Genomic DNA, 26569 nt, shown 5'->3' on the forward strand with positions numbered 1-26569 from the left:
TGCCCTTTTTTTCCATTCCAAAGTTCCTAGGAAAAGACATAGCACAGGAGGTCAGTATGGAAAAAACATTCTAGTCTATTGTTCCTTTTCATATTCGCTATGCTTCTTTAAATAATACATCACAAGACACTTCATATTCTGAGAGGTTTTGGCAATTAAATTAAAGTTTTCAGTGTTTGTTCCTTGGGTATTAACTTATTTTGATTAATTATCTCACCCCTAACACCAGTTATGGTCTGTTTGTTGCCACTGAGCCCTCAGTTGGCACTGATGGCACTTGAATAAATCATCTACCCCGGGATGTGTTGCGTGCATGTTACCTTTAGAGTAGCAGGGATTTAATCTATACTGTTTTCTGGCAGCAAAAATAAATAATAAATTGTGGCATCTTTATGAAAACAAATAAGGCTCTACTCTTGCAAAAACAATTACACACATTCCTCTTTGTTCTTGTGTCTCTGACAACAGCATTGCTTCTGAAAAAGGAGGCAGAAGAGTATCCCGGGTATTAAATGTATCATGTCTTACTCTTACATCTCTTCAGCTGCTCCTGCCACTAGTAGTTTTTAATACCACACTAGAGTTAAACCACCCCTATATTAGATACTTATAATACAAAATGAATGTGTATCTTGTTATTTTGTTGGTCCCATTTCCTTCAAATATTGTTCCTGTCTCTCTAAACAGGCATCGGTCTGTCGTGACGTTTGCTACTGTGAGAACATGTTGAAAAAGGAGCGAGCTTTCCTTCCATTTCTTTCTTAATTTATATTTTCTGGAACATTTTAATATTCAGTGGGATAACATCTTTAGGCCCACTGCGAAATCTGTATTCTGTAGTCTCCCATTAAAAGCAGTATCTAATTAAGAACCAAAGCCTGCAGGATGAACTCTCTGGGACCAAATGACTAATTCTTGATAGCAAGACTGTGGTTTTAAGCCGTTGCCAGCATCTTGAGAACAGTTCGATGCTGGAAGCTGCTCCCAAGGGTCCTCTCTTGCAGTTTCACAGAGCGCTGGCATAGGCGAGGCAGACCAGGTGGGTGCTCCTTGTTCACTCTGCGGACGCTTGAGGATGTGCACACCAGTAGGGGGAGATGAGGGGATGTCTTTCCCCTTGGCACTGTCGCCTGCCTTCAGATACACCTATTTCTTCTGCACTGAGGCATTTCCACTGCACAAGCCTGCAGTGCTTAATTAAAGCTATAATTTTGGACGCATTTAGGCAAATCAGTGCAGTGCTCTACTGGATACATAAGTTGAGTTAAATTTGCTGCTTGCACCAGTAAATTTAGAGGCACAAGCTACTCCTGCAGCTCGAGTTTTAAACCAACGCACATTTATCCTTGCTGTTGGGCTCTGCCTGGGCTACTGGCCCTGCAGCTGGATGCAATAGGGCAACTGGGACTGTGGCCCAGCTGTGCAGGAGCTAAGGCTTGGCTAATTTCCTCTAATAGCAGATGTGTCAGGCAACTCCACCAGTTGCTCTTGGCAGTCTGCAGTGCCATTTGGCTGTAGTTTTGCTTCTGACTCGCTTGCTTTTCATTCTTGTTTGCTTAGTCTTGAGCCCTGGTTCCTGTCTTCTTTGTGTTATGCTCCCATGCCTCACCTTGTTCCAGCCCTGACTTATCTTAAAATAGGGGCTCTTTGGTTTTCAAACTTCTGGCTCTCTGGCTTTCTGACTATGCTTTTCAGTTTGGTATGACTTTGTGTTTCTGGCGTCTTGATTTATTCTTATGCTGGCTTCAGTACTTGTCTCCAAACTTACTTCTAACCTGGTCTTCACCTTTGGATTTACTAGGGTAGTCTGGTGAAAGCATGTGCCTCTTAAGAAATCTGAAACTGCAGTGTAGGAAACTCGCATCACCTCGCTCCTCGGCAGTATTGGAAGGGGGGCAGAGGTGGAAGTCCCTTGCATAATTTCTCTTAAGTCTGCGTGCTGCTAGGGATTACAGGCATGACTTGTGGGTCACTTTTGAACCAGAGGCTTGATCTGAATGCAAATATTCATTCTCGGTCTCAGATGACCATAATTATGCTTCTTTGATATTGAACCTGTTGTAAGTAGTCCAGTTTTGGTGGGGGGTATAACTACTTCCAGGGTTCAAGGCTATTTTCTTTCACTTGTGTTCTTTTCTTTTACTATCTGTTGAGTCTTCAAATGTCAGTCAAGCTCTGTATAATTGCTCGTGGCACCATTTGTTTCTGTTTTCCACGTTGATTCAGCATCTTGGAATTTGGAGCTAACCTGCTTTTCCTCTCCAGCATTCTGGATGCCATTGCTTGCATTTTATTCCAACACAATTCATTTTGGTATCATCCGTTCCGTGACTCTCTGTAGAATTATCTATTTTGCTTTGCTTTCTAAACCAGGCACGGTATCATTAACAGCGTGTATAAATTCTGCTAAAAGCTTCAGGACCAAATCCAGAACCTGTATAAATAGCTGAGCCAAAAGCCTAACGGATGTATGCAAAGGGAAAACATGCAAAGCTCCAGAGAGGCTGACGATGCAACAGGTTAAGTGCCCGCAGTGGATGCATGAAGACCACACATGGGGAAAGGAGAGAATACATTTGGTGATGGATTGTGTGGCTATGTTTTGCCATCTGACCTTTCCATCCCTTTGCAAGCATAGCCAGAAAGCGTTTGGATGATACAAAGAATTGTTACCTGCTACAGGCCCTTTATCTAGCTCCCTCTTGCGTACTGATGTAGAATAAATGTGGGAAACCATTTGTCACGAAAATCCTGAGACGGTGCCCCTTGGTGGTGATCTAAACGGGTATACGGTCCTTTGTATAGGCTCTCTGCGCTGGGGTGGATTTCCTCTCTTGGATATGATGGAACCAAACGGCATGTGGAATAGTGACAAACGACATTGGCTTTCCAAGGCTAGTATACAGCACTTGCTATCAAATTTATTTTGGTCAGATATAGATGACTGTAGTTCTTCTGGAAGTTTTAGGTGCTTGTAGTCAGCGCTGTGAGTGTGGGCTGTAACAGGACATTGATTCCACTATGGGGGATCTCCTGAAGATGCACTGTCAACATAGACTACTACGTAGTGGTTTCAATCTTGTAGACAACTACGTTATAGAGATTATGGCCTAGGCAATGGACTTAGATACACGGATGTTAAGAATCCTCATTAATTTTCATACTGAAGGGAAGTAAACTGAAGCAATTACAAATCTCTCTTAAAGGAAAACTCAGGAAAGTATCAGTTAAGGCAGCACCAATATCCAGACTAGCCTCGTTGCACATATTTTCCATGCGGCCATCATAAAACTCAAGAGCACTCTCTAACTCTCCTTTACTTCCAAGATACTGTCAAACTTCCATTTATTACATGTGAAGCCAGAACTTCCAGGGGCTAAAAGCTAATGTGTGAAGGACAGAATGCCTGTAGTTTTTCTGCTAATAATAATGATTAAAATTTTAAACCCTATCTCTTACAACCGATACTTTAAAACAGTATCTTAATTGGTTGAGTCAGTGTGCAAACATATGGTTACATTTCTAGAAGACAATCTTCATCTTGTTGCTGAAATAAAATCCAGGCAACCTGATTGCTAATTTTTCATGGGACCTACGACAAAGTTTGGAATCTGTTAATCTCTACATCTTTAAGAAACTCGGGCTTAAAATTACTGCCTTCTCGTTGTATGGGCATTTATTCCTCCTTCCGCTTCAGCTGGATGCTGCTTCTTTCTGGAACTGCTGTGTGCTTAAAAGAATTGTCACGTCTTAGCTTAAAATGAAAAAGAATCACTCCTCTGAGGCAAAGAGGTGGGGACTGACTTATTTCGGACTTGAAAAAATTCTCTTTCCCCCAGCTCTCACAGACCTTGTCTCCAAAATCTGCGATCAGAAGTGATGGCTCTTCAGAAGATAAGAGCTTCCAATGTATCATGCTGGGCTTCTGTTCTACTAGGGGGTGAAATGACTAACCACGCTACTAGGGATTGGTGATGCAAGAGGTCAAGTGTGTTAGAATTTTCCCAGAATCCACAGACTGTGTTCTTTCCATTCAAAGATGTGATCTTCATGTTCTCCTCCTGCTGTTAAGTGAGAAGAAGGAATCCAATAGGCCTCAGATCCCAAGAAAAAGAAATCCCTCTATGGTAAAGGAGGTCTTTGTGAGAAAAAGCTGAAGGACCACCTGTGTAGATGGGGGAAAAGGACAAGATTTAAGTAATAAGGAATATACAACCTTTACTACCAACATAGGTCTGAAATACAGAATAGAATACAGAATACAGTCTGTTACCATTACAAGAGATCAAAGAAGGTGTTCAGTGACTTCCTTCTCTTCCTTTCCTTCCCTCACAGCAAGGATAAGGATTTTGCAAACACTCCTGAAATAAGTCATGGGGTTAAGATTGCACCACACCATGACAGAGTAGTCATGAGGTCTTATACCTGTGATCTGAATCTTGGCTGCAACATACCTTGCAGAAGTGGCATGATACGTGGTATTTGGCAGTGGTACTCACCTTTGTCTTATGAAAGCTTATCTGAAACCTCCTAAAGAAGGAATTACCTGAAATGGGAATTCTACCATGGAAAGGAAGACTAAAAGCATTCAACAGATGCATAATCGAGACCCTCCAGAAGATAAAACGAAAGATCTTTACCTAGCCTGGATGGCGTATTATAATTGAAAACTTAGAAGCAAAGGAACACTGTTAAAAAAAGAAGTCCCAGATAGCTTTCAGAATCAATACAAGCATGCTGGAGTTATGACACTGAGTGTCCTTATATAGCAGCAACAATAATCATACTTTCTTGTTAAAAAATCAGAGCTGAAGTCTTGTCCTGTGACTAATGGGGGAGCAAGCGCACGCTGGAGAGACCCAGAGTCTCTGTTGTTGCAGCCTATCAAGAAGAATCCAGATGACTCACGCAAACACCCTGCAGTCACAGAAGAACGGATCCAAACTGGTCCTCCGCGCCTCACGAAGTTGTGGCCCACAAGGTGTAGGCAATACCTGAATTTACTGGCCGTACTGCATTCCTAATATGCTGCTTCTCCTTCTGTGTCCAAGCAGCCAGTGCCGCTAAGCAGTGCTTCCCGGCAGCGGGGATGAAGATGTAGGTTTTTTTTTTTTCCTGTCCAGATTCTTCCGTGCACTTGGTGCTTCATGAAGTATGCCTAACATATGGGGAGCCTTCTGCATACTTGTCATGGGCTTCAGGATTTGTTTGGGCATATATAAAATACCCTTGCTCGAGCGCTAGCTCTGTTTCATAATTCTTGTGTTACCATCGCGATGGGAGCCTCAGACGGGAACTTTGTTACCCGGCTAGTCTGTGCTCGTGGGACAAAGGCATGGTCACACCACATGGAGCTCGCCACGGTTGTCGGAACAAGCCGAGAGAACTCATGCTGTTGTGCTGAATGTCAGTCGCATACAACGTCTTCCCATGCTCGGTGAAAATACCACAAGGACAGCCAACAAAATGTCCCCTAAAAATGTCAGGCAAATCAAAGCAGGGAATATGTGTCATAACTGCCATCTTATTTTCTTTGTGGCTTTCTAAAGCAAGAGTATCTGCTAAGCAAGCAACTCGTACATCACCCTGGAGGGAAATGGGAAGCCGGGCTAGGTGTCTGTTGATTTTTGGCTCATCTACACAGAAGTTATTTAACAACAACCCTGTAAACATCCCTCTTCCAGAATAGGTGTGCCTTATTTTCCTCTTTAATTAAAACTCACAGTTGTTACAGCTAAACCGGAACAGCTCAGTCTTATTCTGGAAATTAGTCATGAAATTAGTCAGGAATAGCTCCTCCTGAACAACTAACTACATGTATAAACAAGCCCTAAACAATATTTATGTTGTCTGGAACGCTGGGGGACACCGTCACAGATGTAAATTATTTCCCGGTCCCCAAAGAAACATGAAGAGTTGTCCTCTTCTGACCGGGGACAACGAGCGCTCCACACCCCGCGCCCGACCATCGCGTTTGTCCTCGCTGGACAGCGTGAGGAGATGGCGGGGCTGGGCGGGCCCCAGTAGGACGGCCCCAGTTGCCAGCCCTTTGGGCGAGCTGACCTGCGCCAGGTGTGCCGGGCGAGACACAGGGTTAGGAGAGATGGATGTGTTTTCCCTCGTATCCGCAAAGGAAGAGTATCTCACCCGAGGGTGCCTCCGCGAGCCCCCGGACCGAAGGAGCGGTTTCCCTTCGGGTGCAGGCCAGCCCTGCCTCCGCCTCTGCCCGTGCCCGCCTGTCACCGCGTCGGGGACACCCCCCTCACCGGGCAGGCACCCCCTCGGTGGCTGCCCGCGCCCCCCGCACCACCGCGCGGGGCGGCCCGGCACGCAGGCGCGGCCACCGGGCGCGGTTCTCCGGCGTGCGGCCGCCGCGGCCAGCGTGAGTGACAAGCGGCGGCCGCCTCCGCCGGCCACGGGCGGGCTCCCCCGCTCCGCCCACGGCCCCGCGGTATCTCCGCGCCCGCCGAGGAAGCGCGGCGGGGCGGCGGGCCGGGCTGCCCGGTGCGGCCCCGCCGGTCCCCACGGCGCGGGTGGGCGCAGGCGGCGTACCTGGGCGGTGCGGAGCGGGAGGGGCGGGGCTACCTGACAGTGATTGGCAGCTCGGCGGCAGCCAATGGCGGCGCGGGGTTGCGGGAGCCGGGAGGGCGGGGCCGGGCGGCGCGGCGGGGCCGTGAGGGGCGGGGGGGGGGGAGGGGGGGGAGCGGCTGCGCCGCGGAGCGTGTGCAGCGCCGCGGGGCCGCGGCCGGTGTCGGTTCGAGACCCTGACGGGGGGGGGGGGTTGGGGGGGGGTGGAAAGAGACGGATCCGGATCCCGAACCAGTGCGACGGCGGCCGGTGATCGGCGGCGGGAGGAGCCGGAGCAGCCGGCAGCGCGCCGCGGAGGAAGGAAGCGCAGGGCTGGCCGCTGCGTGTGCAACCTGGCTGTTCCTGCTGCCCGCGTCCACTCGCGGCTTCTCCTGCCGGCGCTGCCTGACAGCCGCCCCGCCGCGGGTGTTGTCGCCGGGGTCCGTGGCGGCGGGGTGGGGGGGGGGGGAAGAGCGAGCCGTCCTAAGCAACCCGGAGGCGTGATTGAAAGCCAGCAATAATTAACTGGAGGAGGAAGAGGAGGAGGAGGAGGACGGGGGTGGAGGAAGACGAAGGAGGAAGGCACCGCGCGGCAGAGCCCAGCCGAGCCAGCCGGCGGCGGCGGCGGGACGCGGCAACTTCGGCCGCAGCGGAGCAGCCGGAGCCCCGACCGCAGCGGCGGCCGCCGCCTCAGCCCGCGCCTGCCCTGCCCGAGGGGGGAGAGCCCCGCCGCCTCCCCGGCCGCCGGACATGTCGGAGCATAAGGCCGTTGATCCCAAGTTATCGACGACGGACAGGGTGGTGAAAGGTGGGTGCTGCGTCCCCCCACGCCGCCCCTTGGGCCGGGTCGTCCCGCCGCGTCCCCCCCTTCCTCCCCCCCCCCCCCGCCCCGGCTGGGGTCGTGTCCGTCCCCACCTTCCCCCGCCCCGGGCCAGGTACTGCGGGGCTGCGCGGCCGCTGGAAGCGGTGGGCTCGGCCCGGGGAGGAGGGGTGGGGGCTTGCGCCGGGCCCCGGTGGAGGGTTTGCGGCTTCCCTCGCCTGCCCGCCCGGCGCTACATTGCAGCATTTCCCCCCCTTCTCCCCCCCCCCCCGCCTCCCCCTCTCCGCGTTGAAGGCGCTGCACAGGGCTGGCGTGAGAGAGAGGGGGAGCCCCAGCTTCCTCACCCGCCCCACTGCCCGCGGGAGAGGGGGGCAGGGCTCGCCCCTTCCCCCCAGCCCGCCTGCTCCTCCGGGCATCCCCCCTTCTTCTTCCTCCTTCTCCTCCTCCTCCTCCTCCTCCTTCGGACTGCGCTCCCCGGAGCCCCCCCCTCCTCATTCCCCCTCCCCCGGAGGCTGCGCCGCCGCTTGTCACTGCCGCTCGGCTCCCCCCATGCAGCAGGATGCCTGGAAACCTCCCCGCGCCGACAGCCGGGGCTTCGCTTTCCCCTCCACCCCACAAAAAAAACCCACCCAAACCCCGCTGCGGGGAGGGGGGGGGGACCGGCTACGCTGCCCGGCTCCCCCCCCCCCCCTCCCCCGCAGGACCGACCCCGCGGCGGGGAGAGCCGGGCCGCCCCCGCGGCGGGGATGCCGGGCGGGTGGTGGTGGGGGGGGGGAGCGAGCCGTGGGCGCAGGGGGGCCGCGGGCGCTGTGGGAGGCGGCGAAGGCTGCTGCTGCTGCTGCTTCCTCCTCTTCCTCCTCCTCCTCCTCCTCCTCCTCCATCGCCGTCTCTTACTGACGGCCCGGCCTGCGTGGATGTGAAGTTATCCAGCAGGCGTAGCGTGGCCGTGCACTCGCGTGTGCCTGCAGATGTGCGTGGGGGTGCTCGGCACAAACACGTACCGGCTCCACGATCATTATTATTATTTTTTTTTTTTTTTTTTAAATTTTATTTATTTAATTTTTTTTTTTCCTTGCTGGGTGTCGAAGGTGCGCGTGTGCTGCGAGCCTCGGCCGTGTAAACAAATTAGAGTTGGGATTAACAACACATTGTGCCCCGCAGTACAGACCGAGGTCTTATTTACTGGGGTAGTGCCTGATTTAAATTGCACATGTGCATTTCTCGGTACGTGTCAAGTGCGTGTCTATTTAGTGGTTTGGTTTTTTGGCTGTGTTGGGGTTGTTTGGGGTTTTTTTTAAATTTTTTTTTTTTAAATTTTTATTTTATTTTTTTCCCCGCCTTTCACACTGGATATGCTTGGATACAGTGAATTTCATCCAGTTAGGTTATAACCCGTATACCGATATGGGGTGTTATGGTGGAAAGCACAAAGCCGAGATGCAGGGTGCATCCTTCCAGAACCCAGGAGGCTGGAAATTGAAATGGCCTTGGAATATATACACTTTTCTATTTTCATGACTGTACACCAAAACTAAACACTCAATGTAAATATTAGTCAGACTTATTATTTATATTTTTGTATTTAGATTTACACCTACCTTCTTATGCTTTTTCCCCTCTTAATTCTTTTCCTCTTCAAATGAAATTGTAGATCTTCAGTTAATGCAAGAAATGTAATTACAAGCACAATAAGAATTTTTATTTTAAAATTACTTGGGAATTCACCTCTGCCTTCTAATATCTGGAATATTTACTGCTTGTTGAAGTAATCGGTCTGTTATATCACACTAAGAGTAGGCTTTAGAAGCCTGAAACAGCTATGTTTAGCTGATGCTTAGCTTCTGTAGGAACAACAAATGACCATCCCATTGGGGACGCTTCTTCATGATTATGGGATGCCTAACTTTTCTTTTTTTTTTTTTTTTTTTTTTTTTTTTTAAATCTGCCTTGGTCCCAACGCATGACCGTATGTCCTGATCCTTGCTGTCAGAACTTCCTTGGGCTTAAGTTGACGTTCATAATGAATAGGAATTATATTTACAAACCCCTGAATGCTTTCAGCACATCTTAATGTGTTTTGTCGGTAATTGCTCCTTGCATTTTTTACACATTTAAGGTCTCAAACACCTGAAAGCACCATTTCTAAGAAAACTTAGCAGTATGTATTGTTAGATAGTTTCATAATGCAACTAATTCAGAAATCACCTTTATTAAACTGAGTTAAAAGTATTGAACAAAAAGAACAAAACATACATGCTGCTCAGTTGTCCTTCTTGCCTGATAACTGTCGCCTCATAATGTCAGTGTTTCACTGGAGATTTGTTTCAGTCCTAAAGGTTCAGTCCTTTAAGAAATACTGAAATCCTTTTAAGCTCTTAAAATAGCATCTGAAGAGAGTAGTACACAGTAAACTGATTCTTAATGGGATTATTCTTTGCTATGTCATAGGCTCTTCACGCTGCCTTCGTATAAACTATAGAGAAATCAAGTAAGAAAACAATTGGTGTAAGAAAACAATAGAGATAGGAAAAGATTACTTTTTTGCTCCTTTCTCATAGGACATGATTTGTACCTTCTTGAGATGAGCAACGGAAATAGACTTACCATGTTAGATGCTTTTTTAAATTATTATTTCTTATTTATTTTTGTACTCACCTTGTAAGTAGCCTGTGCAAGTAGTTGGAGAGCTTTGGTATTTTAAAGAGGAAACACAGATATTCTGATATTGGTGAGATACAACTTGTGGAAACAACTTTAAGAAAAAAAAAAGTTAGAATATCATATAAAACCTTACTTGGAAAGGAAATGCTTTTAGCATATGTATGCAGGCTCTGGATTAAAGTCCCTCTTCGGTTTGCATGTGTGGCGTTTTTTTGCTTGTTTTTATTGTGTTGGGTTGTTGGGGTTTTATTGGGGGGGTGTGTGTGTCTGTGTTTTTGGGGTTTTTCTGGTGTGGTTCTCCCCCCCCCCCCCCCCCCCCCCCCCAATCCTTTTGATTTGCTGGTGCATGACAGGAGATGTCTCCTTCTAACAACAAATCTGGGCTGGCTGATGAAAATCCTGGCTCGGCACCGTTGCGTAACGGCGGGGTGGGTTTGGGGAGGTTACGCTTCCAGCAGCTTCGTGCAGATGGCTCGTGGCTGAGAGCTGCCTCTTCGGGGGGTTGCTGGGGGCTTCTCTTCTTGTCCTCCCGTGCTTTGAAAACTCAAATACGCTGAGAAGTGGGGTATTTCCATAGGGGTATTTCCATAGGTGAGGGCTTCGTCTCGCACTCATTTTGCTTTGCTTATTGAATTGCCCAAGCTGTGCTTAAACTGACCTGAATCAAAAATAAAACATGCTTTTGGGAGAACGGGAAAAAGGCTCAGGAGCCCCTAATGTTTATAAGGTCCTTGTCTTCTCCCGCCTCCGTTATGCAGCTTGTGCACGATTACATTTGGTGGTTGGAGTGAAAATTTTGGATCTGACACTGTTGTGCAATGAGCAGTGTGAAGCAGAAATTCAAGTCTGTGTGTAATGCGGAGTTTTCAGAAGCAAATTAGCTCTTGGTAAAGTTGACAAAATTGTGTTCTGTTGAGTTAAAGGGAAAGAAGACCCTGTATGTGAATCCAGAGGATGCACTTACAGTTTGAGAAGTACTTTTTTGATTTACTCTTGTGGTCTCCTTAAGATGGTACATATGTTATGATGCAAATTAGACGGGTCTCTGGACCTTTACTCCCTGGATTTTGTGATCCTGTAGAGGAGCAACCCTTTGAACGGTCTGTTGACTGCAAATAAGAAGACCTGTACGCTCAGAGGTTCGCCGGATCAAGGCTCAGGACAACGTAGCGTTGCGGCAATTGCAGACTTGATGTGTTTGCAAATTGAAATTCCATGCTTTTTTGCTAGAGGTATGAGGCAGCCTTCACCTGGGCAGAACTGTCTCTTAAGTTCTTGTTTTCCTTCAGGCCTGAGAAAGCCGCTCCTTTACCGCGCTGATTTTTAACTCCTGAGACTTGTCGGCCCAGAGCGTGGGCTTGGTTGTTCTCGTGAAGGTGGGAATACCTGTCCAGGAAGAACTGGACGGAGGATACTAGCTCATTCCTCATGGGTCACATAACAGCTGTCTGATGTCAACAGCTTTTGGGCGCTACTGACATTAGCAAGATTTGAACCCCACTGACCTGGAGGGAAAAAGCTGTGTATCATGTTACTTGACCTCTTCAAAATATTCAGTGTTGCGTTACTGCCTTCTAGAAATACCGCTCTAAAGCGGAGTAATCCTAAATAAAAACTTTGAAAGTGAACTGGAGTAGTCATACAAAGAAGTAAAGGCAGTATATCGTGGAAATCTTGTTGTTAGCTAGGTACAATGATGGTTTTGATTCTTCAGGGCAGGTCAGATGCTTATGTGCTTTTGAGTGGTTTGTTTGTGAGGGGTTTTTTTCTTTGTGATTTCTTTTTTTTTTTCCCCTGTTTTTTTTTTTTTTTCTTTGAAGGAAAGTGGAGTTTTAATGAAATCCTTTCATCTCAGCTGCTTGGACGCGCTGCTGCCACAGCTCGTGAACCTTGGTGTTGGCAATCTCCTTTCCTCTAGCACGTTGCCTTATATCAACCATTGACAACACCCAAAAAACCTAGACACTGGTCTCTGCTGTCTCTGAATTTCAAAGCATGTCACTGTTAATGGGCTTCTAATGTTCAGGCCGGCGGTTGTTTGTAATATAATATGAATGCCAGCTCATGATCAATACCTTAGCCATCAGTGTTAGTTTCAGATTTGTGAAAGGTAAAATTGCTGTCAATAATGGGAATTAGCAATGAAGTTTCCAGTTTCCTTTAGTCCGGGGAGACTTGTGTGTACTCGCCAAAGGCTTGTGCTCCAGGCTGGAATGCAGCACCGGTGTGTTGCAGAAGCCTGCCTCTGTCAACCAAGTGCAATTTTCCCGGCGTAGCTGTATCCCGTAAGCGCTGGGCTGCCCTTCCGTGGTTTTTCGAGTAATTGTGTGATGACTGGAATGTCGGTAGCGTTGGTGAATTTGGTATGTATTTTGGTGTAAGCTTGAATGTGAGGAAGCGTATGACAAGGACTGGCGTAACTCGGACAGTTATAGCTGTCTAATGACCGTAGATTAAATGGTTATGTGCCCCTCCTCTGAGGGTGCTGGAGATTCAGGATCTGCCTGATCCTCATGAAGGAAAGGAAGAAGTTGCTCTGTAGCTGCTCCTATTGGCATAGGAAAGCCGACTCTCTTTTTCTTTTAATTAATTTATCCTTGTAGTACTTAGGAATGTACTTGCTTGCTCTGGGAAAGCCTGCATCTGGGTTTCAAGAGTGTTATTAACTAGAGAATCCACCTCCAGCTGTGTCGGAAAGGTGGCAGAAAGGTACAGAAAGGTACAGCTGGGGATTATCTGCTCTCCTTCCTACACTTTCACCTTCGTTTGCAGGGATGGGGGTTCCTCCATCCCAGCTTTGGTACCTCCCTAGTCACAGATCCCCTGGTACCTTCCTGAAGCAAGCCGTAGGAGATGCGGCTGAGAGCAGGACTCAGATTTAGACTTCATGGTTGCTTAGGAAAGAAAATGAGGTTGGCTTGTTATTTTCTTACGTGTAACCCCTTTGTTCTTAGCTCACGGTCAAAACTAAGTTAATACGTGTAAGACCAGTGGATTCTGTCATCTGGAAGCTGCTGAGGTATTGCAGTCTCTATGTGGTTTACGCTGCGTAAACCTGTATATGTGTGTGAGGGGCGTATAACACTTGTAAAGGGTCGTGAATGTAGTAATGAGAAACCGAAACAAAATCAAAGTACAGCGCTCAACAGTTACGCTCGTGTAATAAAGCTGGTGATTTATTCTGATTTGTGAACTCACCGAGCCTCGTAGTCTTTAGGATCATTTTGTAAATAAGCCCTTGACCAAAAACAAGTCCTTTGCTGTATGGGCATAGGAGAAGAATCGTGCTCACGCTGAAGGGTGCCTTTCTTAGGGAGTTATTGCTGCATGGCATAGGTGAGAGGCTTTTCTCATGCTCTGTATTTTGATTGTGGCTTGCTGACTGCGCTGGACCTCAGGACCCATAGGAGGTGAGGGACAAGCTTACCTTGTTTGCGTGCTAAGAACCTTTTGTAGACTTCTGAATTCCACGCTGGCTAAAGCTGTCTTCTGTTACCTCCTCTTTTTTGGCTGAGCCTAGCAAGAGAGCTGGTGCTGGTGGTGGTGGTGGTGGTGAGAAACTTGACAGAGGAGTTCATGCTGGATGTTATCAGCATTTAACTTAATTGGAAAATATGAGCCGGTTGAGGTCATTTTCCATAGGGGGATGTTGTAGAGAACAGTTGTTTCCTCTCTGCTATCCATTCCCAAATTGAATGGTATCTACTTCCATTGCATGCATGCCACTTAATGAGATGATAGATGTTGCATGGTTATGCTTGCCTTTCTGTGCAGGTTGTGGCAGGAAGATCAAATGCAAAATACATTTACCTTCGATTACATAACTTGATATTTTAAATTATTTTTTTTGTAGTTCCATGGCTTCCAGAACTTGTAACATTCCTTCCAGTCTGGTGTTTCTACAGGGATTTTCTGTCAGAAGTCATTTTGGGTAATGTCAATAAATAAGTACCTGTAGCTTGGATACTCCAAATTAATCTTTTTTTTTTTTTTTTTTTCTCTTTTTTAGTTTATTCTATTTTGCTGAGTGACTCCTACTTAAAGTACAAAAGCAGGATTATAATTTAAATTTGGTACTCCATTTAAATATGAATATTAATTCATCCAAGGCTTCCCAGTAATGCTGAAGCACCATGTAGTGAGGGATAGTTCTCTCTTTATAGCCTTAAAGAATGTGGAGAAAAGTACTTCCTTAAGAGTCTTTTAAGATACGAAGTTAAGCAAACACTTTTCTCAAGCGTGCCATGAAAGAAGCCACAAGTTTCTGAAGTAAAAGCCACTTCAAATCATATTCGTGAAAAGGTGCCTTCTTATATTCTTTTGTGTGTGGTTTTGGGAGTCAAATGCAAGTTGCAATTGCATAATCGTTCTTCAGCTGAACACTTAAATAATTTCCTGCTCTGATAATCAGTCATTTACCTTGACTTTTCCCCCATAAAAGATAATTTTATGGCTACTCAATCAATAACGGTGGAAAGTATCATCCCAGTTCTGAAAAATATTATAGTGTATGTGCAGCGTAGTTCACGTAAGCCATCTCCTACTCAGGTTGTAGATTCTGATGTATTATTGCTGGAGGTTGTACCCCAAGTACATTCTTGTTGTTTTCCTTCAATTATTGAATGAAGGAAGAGATGGAAGATCATATGTGGAGAAACGGGGAAGACAGTAAGTGCTATGATGGTAAATTTTTCTTTTAAAGATAAAAATCTGAACTACTTCTTCCTACCCTACTTACTCCTCCACTAGAAAGTTGCTACTGTTGAAATAACACCTCCGGAATAGTGCCTCCTTGACAGTCATCTACGTGCGTTTTCAACTGACTATGATATCTATTTTTATAAGAAAGGTTAGACATGTTAACGTTGATATGGCAACACTGCTGTATGAGGAGAACATGGCTGTCTTATTTAAGGTTGAATTAGGATGCCAACACAATCTCCCAACTAATATCCAACTAATACCATTTATGTTTGGAGCTGCAGAGAGGAAGGAGCAGAGTGGAAAGGCACCAGAGGTCAAAATTAGTGGTTTAGGTAGAAGTTAATTCCTGGGTGTCTGGGGGTTGCATGCACCGAAGGTGTGAAATACACCTTTTTGGATGTATTTCATGAAGTTTTTGAAAACGTATAGCTTGAGGATTGTCTACCGCTTAAATGTCCTTCTGTTTAGAAATAAAGCTGTGCTGTACTGAACTTCTGTTGCAGCTTCTTTTTGTTTTCAGTGAGGTGTTTTTTTTTTTTTTTTTAAATTCATTTTCCCCTCTTGTGTTTCAACACGCCCTTTCTTTGCCTGTCTGTTCCTTTCCTACATTTCTACAAACTTTTCTTTCCTTATTGCTCTTGTACTTGCTGCTAAGTAAGTTTTGCCGCTTAAGTGCTGCCTGGTAATTGTGACTGAGGTGCATTTACCCAAGGCGAGAGGTTCACCAGCCACGGAGTCTTCCCTTTGGTGCTTCTGTAGGTGCCTGGGGAAGCATATGAGAATAGGAGAAGTACATTCTGCCTCTTTGTCTGACTTCTGTTGTAATTCTGCAGCCGGTTGCTGACACGGTGGCTTTCTTTGCGGTGAATAGCTCCACTATCAGCGTGCTGCTCCAGCTCTACCCAGCTTGTCACAGAAGGATGTCTCTATTTTGCAGTTCAGCTGGTGCTTGCAGGTTGCTTAGCGGTAATGGTGAAAAACTCCCAGCGTGACTGGTGTTGTCTGAACTCCCGTAGTTTGCAAAAAGCTCCAAGGGCTGGCATAGATGGTGGTGTTTCTTGGTGAACTTGGGAAGAGAGGTGGGATTAAGCACTCGTGCTTTGGTGTCTTTGGAACCAGACACAGAAGTTAATCAGCAACGGAAGGGAAGATTTGGTGAAACTGGTAGAATTTGTGTGAAAGAAACCTGGAGTTCACCACAGATGAATGAACTTTAAAACCCCCCACCTTACACTCTTAAGCGTAAAAGGCGCAGAACCTCGTCTGCGTAGAGATTATTCAAAGTCTTTGTGGTAAAGAAAGAAGGAAAACCTATGCTAAAATATGGTTGCATTAAATCTTAGCAATGGTAATAGTTATTTTTCCATCTTTCGGATAGGCATATATGGCTTAATAAACCAACTGAAGTCTGATGCATTATGAGGCTTTCAAAATGGAGAAGTGTTGAAATGGGATTAGACACGTACTGATGGAGACGGATATCTGTATAACAGTGCCAGTATTCTACACCATATTCTTTTTCTCCATCCCATCTTTTGGAGGCATGCGGCTTAGGCGTTTTATTGCATCAGGTTCGTGTTGGCCACAACACTTTCCTGGAGTCTCCCTGACCGTTGCACAACGTAGAACTGATGGAGTGAAGCAAAAAAATGTAACTAACCTGCTATGGAGCAAATTCTGCTATAATGTTGGCTCTGATACTTGCTAATTTTACAAAAATATCAAGCCTGCACATTGTTGCCACAAGAAAGGAAGTGCGCTTTGAACTTCTGATTGGAATGGTGAAAATAACATGTGTTAATAATGGGTTACGCAGATGTGGTGCTGCAGACAGTCTAACGCTCACTGTGGGCATTGTTCAGTAGGTTTAATTAACAGAATTCAAACTACAGGTTTTTGGCCTAATTTAGTGTGTAATTAGATTTTATTTCTTAATTTAAGCTTTTGTGACTCTGTTTGAAGGTAAGTTGTATGATTTTTTTATTTTTTATTTATTTATTTTTTTTCCGTTGCTTGCTGATGGTGACAGCTCAGTAATTGTGCGGCCGGATAAAGCAAAGTTCCTGAGTTATTCATGTTTTGAAGTAACCATCATTCGGAAAGAAATCCTTTGTGGCCTAGATAAATGGCCCAAAGTGAGAAAAAGAGACTCGGCTTCTAACATGTTTTGCTTTGCTGTATTTGTTTGTAAGTACGTGTTTAACAATTATTTATCACTTTCTTTGGATAGGGATTTTTTTTTTTTTATTGTTCTTTTACTGTCACTGTATTTGTTACTTGTTACCGAGTCCCAGATTGTGTTTGGAATTCCTCTGGAAGTGTTTTTCAACCCTGACGTGGAGAAACTGGTAAAATGAGTGGTAATTTTCTTAATAAATTAGTGATTTCTTTGGTAACTAGGAAAAAGAAAAGAAAAGCAGTGCAGGAGTTTGTGACTTCTTTCTGTTCTATATGGGTGATTTTGGAGGGGAAGGCACAAGGCTAAAGAGGAACATATACTCTTATATTTTCTCTAGAAATGACATGAAATTACTTGGAAGTAGTATGTTCCAGGTTCTGTGGAGATTTTCTTCGGGAATATAAGCTAGTTTTTTCTCCATCTGTCAAGGAGTAATGCTCCAGTAGAGTGTTGTATCTGAAAATTCTTTCTACACCTATATATGTGGATTTTTTTCTACGTTAACCTTTTCTTTGCATTTATGTATTTGAATCCTTATGAAAAAGCCTTTAGGTGGGGGAGCCCACCCTGTTGTTAGCACCAGAGAAAAGATGTTTCGTCATCCACTTTGAACTTGAGATAGTTTTACGCAGCACACCTCTTTTCAACAACAAATTTGGAGTTTTGTGGCTGAATTCTGCATTTGTTACTGGAAAAGGCAATTTTAATAATTTAACACATCTTACTTACCATCACTTTCTAAGCAGTTTAACATGATTGACTATTTGAATGCAGAACCACCCATAGAAAAACCCTTCCTATCCCCTAAACACAAAAAAAACCAACCCACGAGCATAATCTTTTTTTTTTTTTTTTTTTTTAAAATCAAACAGAATTTAAATAATTTTTTAGGCTTTTTTTTCCGTGATGCTTGCCAAGTTTCGGTTTGATGTAGATTACAACGGTCATACTGTGTTACAATCTTTGAAAAAGTGCAACTGGTCATTAGCTGCAACGACACGAACAGCTGTAGTATTTTATGATAACAGCTGGGAACAATCTAGTTCTCTTCAATAACTTTCTTTTATTGTTCCTTTCATGCCATTTTTAAAATGAGAAAGCGAGATTATTGTATTTGTTCTCTATTTCACCCCAGGGATTTCTTCATAGGCAGTGGTGGCAATTAGGTGTCAAAATATGGCGTTGCTGTTTGTGACTTGGAACGTTTTCCTCTGCAGGACCTGTTTCATAACCCGCTGAAATCTGCGGGAGTTGGAGTCTTTTCATTAACTTGAGTAAACTGTGAATCAAGTTGCCATCCTAGGACTTATGATTTTGGCCTTCCTTCTCAGCGCATGATTTCTCTTCGGTTTAAACTGCTTTGTTATAGCTGATCTTGGGCAGCTTAGGACAGGACAGCATTATTTCTTATTTTAACACTGAGCGAAGCGCGCTTCTACTCGGCAGCGCTCTCATTTAGCGAGTGAAAAAGGACTTGCCTGTTTGTAGGTGGCTGGTTTCCCAAGAAATAGTTTGCTGTCCTATTGCTGTGGCTTCAGAAGTGTAGTCTAAAATGTTTTCCATTGTCGTGGTTTCGGCCAAATTTACCAAAACCGGACTGACAGATGGCCCTTCTCCCCCTCTCCCCCCAAAAAAAAGAGAGGAGAGAAAGAGGTAAGGAGATTTAGTTTAGAATGAACTAAACTACTTTAATGAAGAATTAATATTAAAATAAATACAAAAAGAAAATAATGAAATAGATACAATATATGCAAAACCTTGTCAAGCTCCCAGGATGACAGTCACGTCACCGGCAGGCACTGGGGAAGTCCCAGACTGGACTCATCCATGTATGTAGTATGGTTGGTTTTTATTGTTGGAAAAACAAGTAGGAGCCTTTCCATGTACAATTTTTTTTTTTCTGTGTTCCCTTACAAATGAGTTTTTTCCAGTAAGAAGCACATCTAGGTTGCCTTAAATAAAATGTGTTTAACTTATTTTTCTGGTGTATCATAGAATCATAGAATGGTTAGAGTTGGAAGGGACCTTAAAGATCATCGAGTTCCAACCCCCCTGCCCTGGGCAGGGACACCTCCCACTAGAGCAGGTTGCTCAAAGCCCCATCCAGCCTGGCCTTGAACACTTCCAGGGATGGGGCATCCACAACTTCCCTGGGCAACCTGTTCCAGTGCCTCACCACCCTCACAGGAAACAATTTCCTCCTAATATCTAATCTAAATCTCCCCTCTTCCAATTTAAAACCATTACCCCCTTGTCCTGTCGCTACATCTCCTGACAAAGAGTCCCTCTCCGGCTCTCCTGGAGGCTCCCTTCAGATATTGGAAGGCTGCTATGAGGTCTCCCCGGAGCCTTCTTTTCTCCAGGCTGAACAACCCCAGCTCTCTCAGCCTGTCTTCATAGGGGAGGTGCTCCATCCCTCTGATCATCTTTGTGGCCCTCCACTGGACCTGTTCCAACAGGTCCATGTCCTTCCTGTGTTGAGGACTCCAAAGCTGGACACAGTACTCCAGGTGGGGGCCTCCCGAGCGCAGAGTAGAGGGGCAGAATCACCTCCCGTGACCTGCTGGCCACACTTCTCTTGATGCAGCCTAGGATGGGGTTGGCTTTCTGGGCTGTCAGTGCGCGCAGTGTAATAGAATAAGTCTTAATATTAAAAATCGCACTGGTTTTACTAAAGATGTACATACCAGATCCGTACAGGAGCATTATTTTCTTCCCCGAGAGACCTGCTGTTGTGTCTCTCAGAGGTGGTGGTGTCTGTGCTTACTGGAGGGGAGCCTAATGGTACAGCAAAGGTATATTGGGCGTACAACTGGGGAGTTCGGGGAGAAGAAGGGAAGAGCGCAGTGGGCAAGGGTATGTGTTTTCAGTGCAGTAAAGTGTTGCTTGGGGAACCCTGTCTAGTTTAGAAATCAGAAGCGGAGAGCTGTTTGAAGAGTGGTGTGGGGTTTTTTTTTTGGGTAATGAGTTGTGTTGGCTCAGGTGAGTACCTGGGAGGTGTTTGTGTGCAGCAGGGTGGGAAGCTGTGCGGGAGCTGCAGGGGAGCCCGGCTCTATCAACAAGCAGAGAGGTGGCAAAGGCAGTGGGTGAAATTTTTAGCTACTCTTATACTCCGTGTGTATAACTCTAAGTTTGGTTTAGATTATCAGCGAGTGATCTTTCTGCATCATTTTTAAGAAAAGCTTCCCGCGATAAAGCGCTTATAGTTCCTGTTAACTATAACAACTTTTAAGCTGTTTGTCCTTATGTTATCAGTAATTAGGAAGGAGGGGAAAATGACTTTGAGATGCTATCTTCTGAGCATACCGAGATGAGGTTACTTTTGGTAGAGGGAGGAAAGGAAGAGTGAACTCAAAAGAACTTACTTGTGCTAGAAAAGGGGATGTACCTGTAATCATTTCAGTTGAGACATTAGTTTCAGCTTCTGGGCTGTTGACTACTTTAGCAGATATGAGGGTTTTTCTTTGTCGTTTAACCTTCTGCTTGCTGCCTCGCTGGAGGAATAATGTATCCTTAATTTGTATGAATGATGTGTCAAAGTCCTTTTCCCAATCACTCACAACTTAGAAACACGAGCTCTGACATCCTCATAGAAGCGCAGAATAGTGGAGGTGGGAAGGGACCTCTGGAGGTCATCTGTTCCAGCCCCAGTTCTCTCAGCCTTTCCTCATAGGAGAGATGCCTCAGTCCCTTAATCATCTTAGTGGCCCTTTGCTGGACTCTCTGCAGTTGCTCCATCTCTAGCCGTTTGTGTGAAATCTAAATGGAAATAAAAGTTAATTTATACATTATGAAGAACTCGTACATTAGGGAATAGCACACTCTTACCCTTTTTAACAAGGTACTGCTGCTTCCCTGGAGCTCTGAATCTCAGGTGACACCTACCTCCCATGTAAATACTCTCTGGTTACCACATAGAGGATGCGGGGTATTGCTGTCATTAGCAAAGGTTTTAAATGTGTGTGAATTTTTGTACAGTAATAACCTCATGTTTTGTATCCTATTGACACAGACAATGCTTCACTGTAGGATATTGTTTGTGTAACCTAGGCTAATCTTAGAAGTACTGCCAGTCAGAAAGTTAGTTACTCTGTGGATGTCTTTTTGGTTATAATCCTGTTGCTGTGGCTTCTGAATGTGTATTAAACTCCCCCCCCCCCCCCCCCCAGCCCAGATTTATGGGTGTTGAAGGAGATAGAGTTTTTATAGGTCATCTTAGAGAATTTGCAACAGCCTCCTGGGCTGTGTTAGGAGGAGTGTTGCCAGCACATCAAGGGAGGTGATCCTTCCTGGCGAGGCCACACGGGGAGTGCTGGGTCCAGTTCTAAGCTCCGCAATATGAAAAAGGCATGGGCATACTGGAACGAGTCCAGTACAGGGTCACAAAGGTGGCTATGGGACCAGAGCATCTTTTTGTATGAGGAGAGGCTGAGAGAGCTGAGGCTGTTCATCCCAGAGAAGACAAGGCTCAGTGAGATCTCATCCATGTGTATAAGTATCTGGTGGGGGGAATGAAGGAGTCAGGCTTTTCTCAGTAATGCCCAGGGACAGGACAAGAGGTAATGGGCATGAATTGACAGCTTTCACAGGAAGTTAATTTTTTGGTTTTAAAGCACTGGCACAGGTTGCCCAGGGAGGTTGTGGAGTCTCTGTCCTTGGAGACATTCAGAAGCCATCTGGACATGGTCCTGGGAAGCTGGCTCTAGGTGGCCCTGCTTGAGCAGGGGTGTTGGACTAGATGACCTCCAGGTGTCCCTTCCAATCTCAAGCATTTTGTCATCATCTTACTCATCTCTTTTAAATGGATAATTGAAGCACTCTTTATCAATTCACAGGCCTTTTGACCCAACATGAAATACAGAAATCTCCCTTCAAAAATGAATGTTTGTGTCTGCTAGCAAGGTGTTCTACAGGAAGAACGCTTTGTGTGATTGTGAGGATCCACCATAAAACCACTTATTTTGAAATAGCAGCAAGATATGTTGAATTGGGAAATTATATATAAATATATATATATATTTATACTTTGAAAGCAGGAGCAGACAGTGTGTCCACTGTACTTTGCTTTGGGCAACTGTAAGAAAAATGGAAAAAAGCTTTTATATGAATCTTCCGTAGTTATCAGTGCTCTAACATGACTATCAGAAGGGTGTATTTTCTAATTACTGGAAGGAAGTGGTTATCTTTTACTAGTTCTTGGTTCATCTGATTTTTCCTTAGTGGCGTGATGATTAAAACTACAGATGGTGGCAATTGGTTAAAAGGTTTTGAAATTCATAGTAATGATAAATGGCTTTGTCTTTCATCTCTAATACTCTTAGGCATATTGTTTTCTTTGCTGCTTTCTCATGCTTTTTTTCTTCCCTCTGAAGATGCACGTTGCCCTGTAAAGCTGGCTAGGAAACACCCGAATGCTGCATGTGTAAAAGGAAAATCGAACCTGTGTTAAGGGAATCTCTTGATGTGAGTGACAGGGAATGAAAATAAGCTTTGGAAGAGTTTGAGTGTGACAAAAGTGTACAGACTGCTTCAGACAAGTTAGTAGATTTACCACGCTAGAAGTTTTGAGTAAGTTCTCGAAGTGGGATCACCTTCATGCTTAATTAATCTGGATAATGGAGATAAGTTTGTTTGGTTTTGTTTTTTTTTTTTTTTTAGTGAAAATGCAGCTTCCAGGGTTGCTCGGTTGACTAGATACATTTGAGGAAAACGATAGATACTGTAATTTGAGGTGTGAATTGCCTAGTATAAATCATATTGTATAATAAAAACCTGGGGCAACACACATCCCTATGAAAGAAGTTTAAATGCATTTACTGTCTTTGCAACATACTGAATAACAACTGGGAAAAGGACTTCCTGGCGCAGCTAATAAATCTTTGCCCTAATTATTTGTAATTGGAAAAGTGTATGTCTAAAGATCCCTTGCTCTAGAGAACTTCTGGTTGTGAAAAGGCAAGTAAGGTGGTGAAGAGTTGCCTTAAAGGTACTTTAAAGAAACAGAAAGAAAAAGACAGGTTGAACGTAGATACCATGACCTGGAAGGATGATCCTGGCAACTAAATGCACCAAAGGAGCTGAAGAGCTGCTTTGAATAGATGGAAATGAAGGGCAGATGAGAAATTAACAGCACCTGTGGGTTGTTGGGCTAGCATATGTTCACCTACCCGAAGCGTGAATGGATATTCCAGGAATATCTCTGCTAGCCGTGCTGCAGGGCGTTTCTTCCTGAGTGTCTCTCAAGGTTACACCATCATCTCCTGTCCAGGCACAGGCCGTACAAAGAGGAGGCTTTTTAGCAAAGTGGGCACCTGTCATAGCCACACGTAAGTCACCAGAGGAAACTATTTCAATGGATTGTATTAATCAAAAACTTCTCAAGAGTGACTATGGAGGAAGCGTTAACGTACAGCTGTTAATATGTCTTTATGAGGGAAGATACATGATGCTGGGGTTTGTTGTTGAGAATTTACTGTATTCTGATGCTCTGATATATTGGGCAATATTAAGAGCTGACTTCAGTTTGTGCCATGTTTTATCTAAGCCTACGATGCAAGCTGCTTGTAATAAATAATTTTATCAGCAAATATTAGCAAATTACCATGGTTTCGTAAGGCTTCTAAAATTTTTGCATGAAGTCTTAATATAAAAAAACTGGCAAACCCCCCCCCCCCCGTTTCTATCATGGTTCCCAGAAAATAAAGGGCTGGGTGAGGGCAATGAGTTCTTCCCGTGCCTTGCTGAAGGGCCAGGATTTTAACTGCTTCCCTAAAAGATTAGCAGAAACATCTTTGGCTTCAAAAACGCAGGTTTGTATCTTTGTTCAAAGACAACTGGTGGCAGTAATAATACTTTTTTTAATGTGCAGAGCAGCCGAGTGAACTTGAAGAGTCAGTGAAATCAGATGGCCTGTGTAGCCAGTGTGTGCTGCAAAATCCTTTCACAACTGTAGTTTAACTACAGAGTGAATTGCCTTTGCCTGAGTTGATCCAGTACCATGGATTATTCTGGTGAAACCCATCCATTTCAAGGTGTTCCTCTTTCCTTTGTGAGCATCAGTCTTTTAGAAAAGGTACTTTTTTTTTTTTTTAAAAAAAAGTTAACAGGGCATTTATAAACAGTAGTCTATAAACATTGGAATAATACATGGCAACCATTTCATTGCTGGAGTCCTCTTTGAAAGCAATGTTTTTTGGGTTTGTTTGGGGTTTTTTTTGTGTGCACCTTCTGGACATGCAAAACTGTATTTGTTGATAAGCATCTGCTGAGCTTTGTCAGATTTATCTGAAGTAAGGTTGAGGCTTATGAAAGTTTTAGTGTAGTAGGGACCGTGGGAGGAGCAGGCTGGGTTAGCTCCGAAGCTTTCCATGCTGGAGAGGCTGAGTTTTATTATTGACGCAGGATGGAACAGCAATCAGAAAGGATGCTGTTTGGAGCTTGGGAAAAACAAGTGGAATTCGAATTTCCTTTCCTTTTCTTCATCAGCACCTGTGTGAAGATTATCCTTATGCTTCCCATTTGCTTTGCAGCCATGTTAATAATAATGTAAATATTTCCTAAAAACCTAGGAGGCCCTGCTTTTGCATTTTTCAGTTAAGAAAGAAGAAAGTGACTTTTGTACTGGCTTGTCCTGGAACACTCTACTTGGGGGTTGTGCTATTTAGTGTAAACTTTACTTTTAAGTCATTCAAAGAAGAAATCTTCTCATTTGGTATTAAACTTTGCTAGCAAAGAGTGACGAGTACGATAAATGGACTAAGGAGGACCGAGTAGGATAAATGGACCAGAGGATAGTTAATTATTCAAGTTTGTTTATCTGCTGGACTGTAGAAGCCTCTGTTGAGGGGCTCGTTTATCTTGAAAGAAACTACCTGAAGAAAGCAGCTCCGTATAGGTGATGCGTTTGTACATGGCAGGACTGTAATATCCTATAAAGCTCTACTTCAAAGCTGGAAATAGGATGTTTGTTATTGGGCAGTAAATAGTGGCGTGCTACTAGTTCGTTTCTGATCGAACGCTATCCCTGGTCTGTGCACGTGTACCCTTTTTTGGTTCACTGGTGGTGTAGCAGAAGAGGTGGTATTGGAACCAGTGTATAAGAGAAAGGTAAGTGTTAAAAGCTTTCTACTCAAAAACCCCACCAATTCCCTTTTCAGCCTTTAACTTCCCGTTTAGATGGGGAAATGACCGTGGGTAGTTGTATGGCCAGGTAGGCCTTGCAGAGGTGTTAATATTTTGTGCTATGTGCTGGCTAGATTTTGACGCTTTAGCAAACTTTTTGAAGACTTAGGTCCCAGATTGCTAGATCTTACTGAAAACAAATGAATTTGTTCCTGAATTAACCCAAATGAATGCTTTTTTTTTTTTTTTTAAAAGCACCTTAGAAAAATGTATGCATCAGTACATGACTTCTTTTTTTTTTTTTCTATATATGCAAATTTAGACTTTTTATGAAAAAGAGGATGTTTTCTTGCTTTGGCGACCTAGCTGCTGTAAAACCCGTGGCCTGTCTAATGTCATACCCTTCTTCTATACCAAAAAAATTGTGATGACTGGAATGCATGTCACCAACTTCTGTAATCAGGGTACTTAAAATATTTACAATACTGTGATTACTGTAAAACTTCTTATATTCACACACACTGTAGCTGCCTTATATATGTTTGCCTTTCAACTTTATGTCCTGGTTTGTCTCCTATTCTTGTTTTTTTGAATTTTTTAACCTAAGGTGTTTGACAAAAAAGAATAAAATATAAACTACTTTATCTCTTGTCTGAAGGTTTGCCATGTCAACAACTTACAAAATGTCCCAGTGAAATAAGCAGGAGGAAGGAGCAATTGTGCAAAGCATCTACTGAAGCTGCCAAATTCTGTATCAAGGGGTTGTCTGTCAAGAGACTCAAGTCTTTTCATGCATCCGGTGAACAGAAGGGAGCAACAGGGGGATAAAGCCTGGAAAGGCCTCTGTGCTTTGAAGGTCACATGAAATAGCTAGGACCAACCTATGAACGACCACCCAGACGTGTTGCTTTCAGCAGGCATGAGAGGCAGAGGAGTTTCAGTACAGGACTCGGCAGTCCAATAAGTTTCTTTTTTATTGTGTGCCAGAGCTGTGAACGCTTGGTGCCATCCTTCGCTGAAAAAGCCAGTGCTTTGTACAAGCAACTTCTACTTCTTGTTTCAGGCCCTGATAGTCAGTCCGGTGGGAAATAATAAGGTAGCCCAAAACTATTACTGCCCTAATATTTCCTGGCTGACGGGAAAGGTTCACAGAAAACCTTCTAAACCCTGACTGCAAACTCATTTAATTGAATCTCATATTTTAAACTGAGCATTATCTTGGATTGAGTCCAGGGCATGAAACTGGAGAGGATTTGGTGGCACTAAGAGACGTCGTTCTCCTGCGACTGGATTGCCAGGCATCTGTTGCCTGCCCGGGAGGAAGCAGCATGAAAGAATGTCCTCACCCAGAGGTAGGCAAAGAAACTTCCCTCTTGGATTGCTTCTTGCTGGGAATCTTGTAGAATCTTCTATGCTGGAGCCTTGAGCTCCAAAATGAGGCTTTCGTAAGTGGTTTTGCTCCTCTGGCACAAGGGAAATACCCACAGCAAGAAGATACGGAATTTGTTTTGTTGCTC

At 44.6% G+C, this 26569-nt stretch overlaps 1 protein-coding gene across 3 annotated transcripts in view; it reads left to right on the top strand.

The window, feature by feature from the left end:
• Positions 1–6697: 6697 nt before the first annotated feature.
• PPP3CA (protein phosphatase 3 catalytic subunit alpha) overlaps positions 6698–26569 on the top strand; it is a 212362-nt gene continuing 192490 nt past the window's right edge. For 2 of the 3 annotated variants that reach the window (XM_074148248.1, XM_074148249.1), the window contains exon 1: positions 7318–7375. In XM_074148248.1, the coding sequence (XP_074004349.1) occupies positions 7318–7375 (58 nt within the window). Of the gene's footprint in view, positions 7376–26569 lie in introns of all 3 variants that reach the window. The other variant, XM_074148250.1, reaches the window with a different exon arrangement.

Source organism: Numenius arquata, chromosome 5, assembly GCF_964106895.1.
Source record: "Numenius arquata chromosome 5, bNumArq3.hap1.1, whole genome shotgun sequence".
Lineage (NCBI taxonomy): Eukaryota > Metazoa > Chordata > Aves > Charadriiformes > Scolopacidae > Numenius > Numenius arquata.